The following is a 7,341-nucleotide window of genomic DNA, read 5'->3' as shown; positions in this document are numbered from 1 at the left end:
AAAAAAAAATGCATTTAAAAAATATTGTAAGGATTTGATATAACACGACAGGAATCCATACCGTCAAAGAGCAGAACACCATAAAATTTAATCCCACAGAGTATTTCATTTAAGTTGAAAGTCCAAAAGATATGCAGTAGGTAGGTACATCAAATAACGTATTGTTTATCTAACGAACATGATAATTGGAGCTTAACTGATTGATGAGGAAACAGTCATGCAGTCAGCTATCACCTGAGGGAGGTATAAAAGCTCTCAGCCATACACCTCTTCATCCAGTCAACAACTGAACTTGATCCTCCCAACATCAGTATGGTAAGACATAATTTATTAAGTAATTTACAGCAGTTGCTGGTACAGGTGAATGTATAGTTCAGGACAGATTTAAAAATTATATTATGAGCAAATGGTGTACAGGTTCATTATAGTAAAGTCTGTACTGAAGAAAACTGTATATCAAAGATTGTAAACAAATATCATGTTTTATGCACATAAATAAACAATACCCTTCTTCGTTTGGTAAAAGAACTTATTTGTAATACTATTTAATTCATGAGAATAACTTACTAATATTATTTTATCTCTGACAATTTCAGAAGCTGTTGTTAGTGACCTTGGTGGTGGGGATCCTGGCTGTGACCAGTCTCGCCAAGCCAGATGGGCATGGAAGTGGCGGCGGTAGCGGAGGAGGGTATAGTGGTGGTGGTGGTGGTGGCCATGGAGGTGGTGGTGGAAGCGGTTATAGTGGTGGTGGAGGCGGATATAGTGGTGGCGGAAGAGGTAAAAGTGATGGCGGTGGCGGTTATCGTGGCTCAGTCGGCGGTGGTGGCGGTTATGGTGGCTCCAAAAGTGGCAGCGGTGGGTATGGTAGCTCCAGCGGTGGTGGCGGAGGGTATGGTGGTTCCAGTAGCAGCGGTGGTGGGTATGGCAGCTACAGCGGCGGTGGTGGTGGGTATGGTGGCTCAAGCGGCGGCGGTAGCGGTGGTTATGGGGGTTCAAGTAGCGGCGGTGGCTACGGCAGTGGCGGCTCCGGAGGTGGCGGTTATAATGGTGGCGGTGGAGGTTATGGAAAATAAATGTAAACATAAAGAAATGAGACACACCAATACTAAGTTTCCTGAACTCTTCTTCGTCAGTTTCTGTCTCGTGATTCTTGTGTAGTAATAATAAAACTTAAACGACTGTGAAAAGAACTTTGATTGACACCGACTTCACTCTCCTGACATCGTTTACCAAGTAATGATGCAAAAGCAAATAAACTGTAGCATTTGATGGTTAATTTTACTGGCAGGTAAATTAAACTTAGTTTTCATAAAGCTAACATTCTGTCTAATATATATGTGGAATTTTTTATCAATCTAGTCTTCCACTGTTTGCAGCCTGTGCAGTCTTTATTCCATATTTCAATATTTCTTACTTATAATATATATATATATATATATATATATATATATATATATATATATATATATATATATATATATATATATATATATATATATATATATATATATATATATATATATATATATATATATATATATATATATATATATATATATATCTTTCCAATAAATTTCTAAAATTTAGTACAATAACAGGTCTGTTTCTATTACTTATACTGTATATTACTCCGTATTAATTATATCTTGCTATATTTTCCATCTATAAAATACACAATAGTTCTTACACTCCCCCTTTCCTGACAAATAATAATGAAAACTCCATCCTCAGTGTCCAATGATATATTTTATATGGTGGCACCATTTACATTTCTGAAATTAAATATGATAGATATGTATGAGTTAAGTCTCCATTCTAACCCCCGAAAAAAAGGACAATACTGATGTTATTTATCTGCCTCAACCCAGAACTTCCTGAAGGTGGGACCTGCTTAATATTGATATAAATCCTGTAACCTGGAGAGTCGCAGTGAACTCAAGATATAATTCACCCACCCTGAACCATTTCTTCATCCCTGAATTATTGATTGGTGTGTACAATATTTAAGGTTAGTTCCTTTCCTTAATCAGATCTCACTCATGATAATGGATATGTGGATAACTATGATAAACGTTTTCTTTCATTTACTGTACAGTACATCCTATGTAAGTGAGGATTAAATAGCTCCTATCGTTAAACTAGGATTATACTTATATTAATTACCTCAAAACCTAATATCAATGTAGTAATGATAAAAAATTCATCTCTATGTCCTTTGTTACTGCAGTTAGTAGTCGAGGGCGCAATTTTCAAGTTTTTAATAGTTGTTAGTTACTCACAGTTCATTATAATAAATGAGTGAAAGGTAATACGAGTAGTAGTTACATCAGAGGCAACGATACCTGGTAGAGGAGCGGCAAATTGTTGAAAATTGGCATGAGGATTCAACATGGGTTAATTATCAAATCTCCCTGATTCGACAATGAAAATTCCAAGATGGCCACCAAAAGTGGATGTCAGATTTTCCTTTTGGGCTTAAAGTTTATTGTGTTCCTCAATTCAGGTGATTTCAGTGTTGATTTCCGTGTTTTTGAGTACGTAGAACCTGAATTTTGTGTTGAAAACTCTGAAATGGAGAGCATTCAAAGGAAACATGCTTATGAAGAGTAAATGTCAATGTACCACCAGGGCACACTGGTGACAACACTGCTGTGAAACTCAAAATGGGGTTCAGTGTCAACTAAGTACGAAACTTATATTAAAGATTAATTTATATATATATATATATATATATATATATATATATATATATATATATATATATATATATATATATATATAGATAGATATATATATATATGTGTGTGTGTGTGTGTGCGTGCGTGTGTTACCTAATTAGCCTCAAATAAGGTTAGGTAGCCGCACCCGAATTGACAGGATGTACCAGCGTGGGAGAGCCGAGCCAAGGGTAATGGGGTTAAAGTTAGGGCAATCAATTGATTAAACCTAGTTGTATCTCATAGAAGGAAAGTACGCATGATATAGAGTGGTAAAAGGAAAAACCTTCGACTCTGTTCCACAATGGCGATGAATATTGGTCCTAAAAGTAATCCTGGGCCAAGTGCTGTCTGTGTCATGATATAAAAAGGAAGAACTTAAATCTCCAAGGACTAACGCTACTAGAAGAGAGAAAGATGGCTACAGCAAATTAGCCAAGAATATTCCTCTTTTCAACTCAATCAATGCCCTTCCAATAAGGCTTGATATGGAAACACTAGATGATGGAGATGGTATTGCAGAGACAATGAGGAAAAATACTGCCAAATATCATGAGAGCTGTAGATTTAGGTGAGCAACATAATGTTGCAAAGAGCCCCAAAAAGAGCAACCACCTCTCTAGTTGACAGTGATGAAGGTTGCCGAAGTAAGGTGCTATGAAAGCCAAGAGACACAAAAAACACAACAGAATGCTTTTTGTGTGACAAACCAGCACCAGAGAGTGCTCTCCGTCAAACAATAACAATGAAACTCAGTGACAGCGTCAATGAATGTGCAAAAAGACTCAGTGACAAAAGATCCCTTGCTAACTTAGTGCAAGAGATGTAGTGGCACAAGAGGTGAAATTTTACCCTGCTTGCTGAGCTGCACTGTACAATAGAGAAAGAGCTTATCTTAGTGCAAAGGATACGAAAAAAACACAAAGAACCATGAAAAAAAGATGAATATTCACTGGCTTTCTCTGAATTGGTGACATACATCAATGAGACAAAAACTGCATGTGAAGGTTCTCATGGAACAATTTTTAGACTAGCAGACTTAGTCTTACTGTACAAGCAAAGACTCGAACAACTTGGTGTCGAATCGCCTGAAATTTATTCTACTAGGCTTAAGAACCAATTAGTTTCACATATTCCTCAACTGGGAGCTCACAATCAAGGAAGAGATGTTTTGCTAGCATTCCAAGAGGATGTAGGCTCCATCCTGGCTGAGGTTGGCAAATACAGTGAAGATGTTCATTTGGCCAAGGCTGAGAAAATAATAAGGCAGAATATGCTCAAACACTAGTCAAAATTCCTAACCATACTTGATGATAGAAGTATCGAATATGCAGCTCCTTCATCAGTTATGAGTTAACATGGCACAGATAATAAATCACAAATTCAGCATGGAGCATCCAAGTCAGTTGTTGCTATGTCATTAGCAACCATAATACGCCTCTAGAAGAGTTGATGCCATGCTCCCATGAAGAGGCAGATACCCGCCTCTTTGTACAAGAAAGACAAGCTGTAATGGAAGGCAGTAAAAGAGTCCTCATAAAAGCCAATGACACAGATATCATTGGTCTTGAAGAAATGTGGATTTCTTATTGTCATGGGGCTTAGGGACTTATACAAGATGGATTCCTGTTCATGAGTTAGTTGTAGACATAGAGCCTGAAAAAGCCACTAGAATCACATTTTTCCATGCATTCGGTGGTTGTGATGTTGTGTCAGCCTTCCTTGAAAAAGGTAAGAAGACTGCATGGTAAACATGGAATGTGTTAAACGAGTTCTCCAGTACCTTCATTAAACTCAGTCAGTGTCTTACATCAGTTAGTGAAGAAGACCTCCGTGTCTTAGAAAGGTTTGTGGTGGTGATGTAAGACAGGTCTAGTCCACCATGTAAAGCGTGCAGCCTATCAAGGTGGAATGATTTGGAGGTCAGGTAACTGCAGCACAATCAGACATTCCAAGTCGTCCTAACTGGGGCAGCGAGTTGTCAAGAACTGACCAAGTGTTCTTGCAAGAAAGACTGTGGATAGCGATGTAAATGTATCAGCTTTGGTCTCACTTGCACACTCTGTGTGCATTCACATACCAGCAGCTGTAAATATGAAAGAATTCTTATAGCAATATCTCACAAGGATATGAGCAAAAGATAAACATGTTTCTCATTGTTTAACTGAGAATTGCTTACACTTGTTATGAAAATAGGTAAAAATATGTGTTGAACCTCTACTTTATGCACACAAGACATATCTGAGCGTTCCAAAACAATCATAATCTGTTCCAGCATGCTTTAAAACATAAGAATAGACACCTTATGTGCACAGATTGCCCAATAATAAGTCAATATATGTAAAAATTGTTTTCAGTTAGGCAAATTTGGCGGCCATCATGGAAAATGGCTACATCTTGGAATTTTTAATGTTCAATCGGATAGATTTGATAAGTAACCCATTTTTAATGTTTATATGAAATTTCATGCTTGTATGATCATTTATGATTTACAGGATTACTGTTATCCGCTCCATTAATAATGTCAGGGGAACAGAATAGCAGTGGTGTTTGTGTGTTTAACGCAAATAAGATAACTTTTATTTTTCTAAGGAATTTTCAAAGCTAAAAATGGATTTAAGGAATGTAAATAATACCTTAAAATGCTCTACCCTTATGATCCCCAGATACAACGTGAAGGTCGTTCTCCAAGGGGCTGGCAATGAAGGCTCACAAATGGGATAATTTCTGCAGCTTTTTCACAACACTCAAAGATTTTCATAAGTGACAAAGCTCCATGAGGTGCCGCCTGTTATATAGCAGAAGTTAACAAATTTAATCTTTTTAGATATGAAGTTTGTGTTACTCAATTGGTAAGTGGAGCTTAACTGACTAATGAGGAAACAGTCACGCAGTCAGCCATCACCTGAGGGAGGTATAAAAGCACTCACCTAGACTTCTCTTCATACAGTCAACAACTGAACTTGATCCTCCCAACATCGGTATGGTAAGACTTATTATGACTTAAGTAATTTATCATCGTCTTCTATAAGTGCATTCTTCACTTATCTTATTAATAACAGTTCAGCTCATCAGCAAGACGAGTAAAGGAGTTGCTGGTATAGGTGAAGGTATAGGCACAAGTTCAAGACAGATTTGAAAATTATATTTTGAACTAATGGTTTCCAGCTTCACCGTAGTAAATTATGTACAAAAGAAAACTTTATATCGGACAAATGTTACACATATCGTGTTTTTTGCACTCAAATAAATAATACTCTTCTCTGTCATTGTTAGTGAAGTTTCAGTGAAGCAAACCTTTTCTCGTTGATTTACAGAAAGTAACTGACCTAACATCTCTGTGGTAAAAGAACTTATTTATAGTACCATTATATTAACTGATAATAATAACCTTAATACAAATAGTTTATCTCTGACAATTTCAGACGCAGTTGTTTGTGACCATGGTGGTGGGGCTCCTGGCTGTGACCTGCCCTGCCAAGCCAGAAGGGCATGGTGGTGGCGGCGGTGGCGAAGGTGATGGCGGCGGGTATGGTGGTGGCGGTGGTGGTGGCCATGGAGGTGGTAGCGGAGGCAGACATGACGGCTCCAGCGGCGGCGGTGGCGGGTATGGCAGCTACAGCGGCGGCGGTGGTGGGTATGGCGGCTCCAGCGGCGGCGGTGGTAGGTATTGCGGCTCCAGCGGCGGCGTTGGTGGGTATGGCGGCTCCAGCGGCGGCGGTGGCGGGTATGGCAGCTACAGCGGCGGCGGTGGTGGGTATGGCGGCTCCAGCGGCGGCGGTGGTAGGTATTGCGGCTCCAGCGGCGGCGTTGGTGGGTATGGCGGATCCAGCGGTGGTGGTGGTGGGTATGGCGGCTCCAGCGGTGGCGGTTATGGCGGTTCTAGTGGCGGCGGCTATGACGGTGGGAGTGTAGGTTATGGAAAATAAATGTAAACATAAAGAAATGAGATACACCAATACTAAGTTTCCTGAACTCTTCTTCGTCAGTTTGTGTCTTGTGATTCTTGTGTTGTAATAATAAAACTTAAACGACTGTGAAAATAACTTTGATTTACCCCAACTTCGCTCTCCTGACATCACTTACCAAGTGTGGTATAAGAGTAAATAAAGTGTAATGTACACATGTGAATTATAATAATAAACACATAGCTCTACTGTATTAACAATTTCTACAGTTAGGTGTAAAAGAAATGTAGTTGTTTGTTTTTTGTGATGTGCAACTTAAGTTATTTTATGATATACTATAAACATCTTCATTTTATCTCTACATGAATAAAAAGATGCCGACAAAGATTTTTTTTCAATTACTCAGTTTAAAATTTACCCTTTTCACATAAATGTTAAAATGATACATTATTAAAAGACGCTTACTTATTCTTATGGTAAAACTTGATGTAGAAATGCCCATAACTTACTTGCTAATACAGTACAGTTATTACTTCCACTAACTATGAGATCAGGGTTTTCTGAATATCAGTGGAATATTTAAATAGTATCAATAAATGTAGCGGGATAATACTTCGCAAATTCTATCCAGGATAAGAGATTAGATGTATCTGTATTTTTATCGGCTTATAAAAATGTTTTTTAATGTCTTGGGAAGGAAAAATCAATATTCT

General features: G+C 38.2%; 2 protein-coding genes across 2 annotated transcripts; both read left to right on the top strand.

Moving 5' to 3' along the window:
• Positions 1–286: 286 nt before the first annotated feature.
• LOC121862557 (glycine-rich cell wall structural protein-like) lies at positions 287–1,190 on the top strand. The gene is made up of 2 exons (XM_042360863.1): positions 287–315; positions 597–1,190. The coding sequence occupies exons 1-2, from the start codon at positions 313–315 to the stop codon at positions 1,074–1,076; spliced, it is 483 nt and encodes a 160-aa protein (XP_042216797.1). The 5' UTR covers positions 287–312; the 3' UTR covers positions 1,077–1,190.
• Positions 1,191–2,439: 1,249 nt separating this feature from the next.
• Positions 2,440–6,649, top strand: LOC121862640 (loricrin-like). Its single transcript, XM_042360959.1, has 4 exons — positions 2,440–2,609; positions 3,112–3,291; positions 5,548–5,572; positions 6,146–6,649. The coding sequence occupies exons 1-4, from the start codon at positions 2,440–2,442 to the stop codon at positions 6,647–6,649; spliced, it is 879 nt and encodes a 292-aa protein (XP_042216893.1).
• Positions 6,650–7,341: the final 692 nt, after the last annotated feature.

This window comes from Homarus americanus, unplaced genomic scaffold (genome assembly GCF_018991925.1).
Source record: "Homarus americanus isolate GMGI-L3 unplaced genomic scaffold, GMGI_Hamer_2.0 scaffold31037, whole genome shotgun sequence".
In the NCBI taxonomy this organism is placed as follows: Eukaryota; Metazoa; Arthropoda; class Malacostraca; order Decapoda; family Nephropidae; genus Homarus; species Homarus americanus.
The sequence above is the reverse complement of the archived record's forward strand: the minus strand, read 5'-3'. Positions and strand labels throughout refer to the sequence as shown.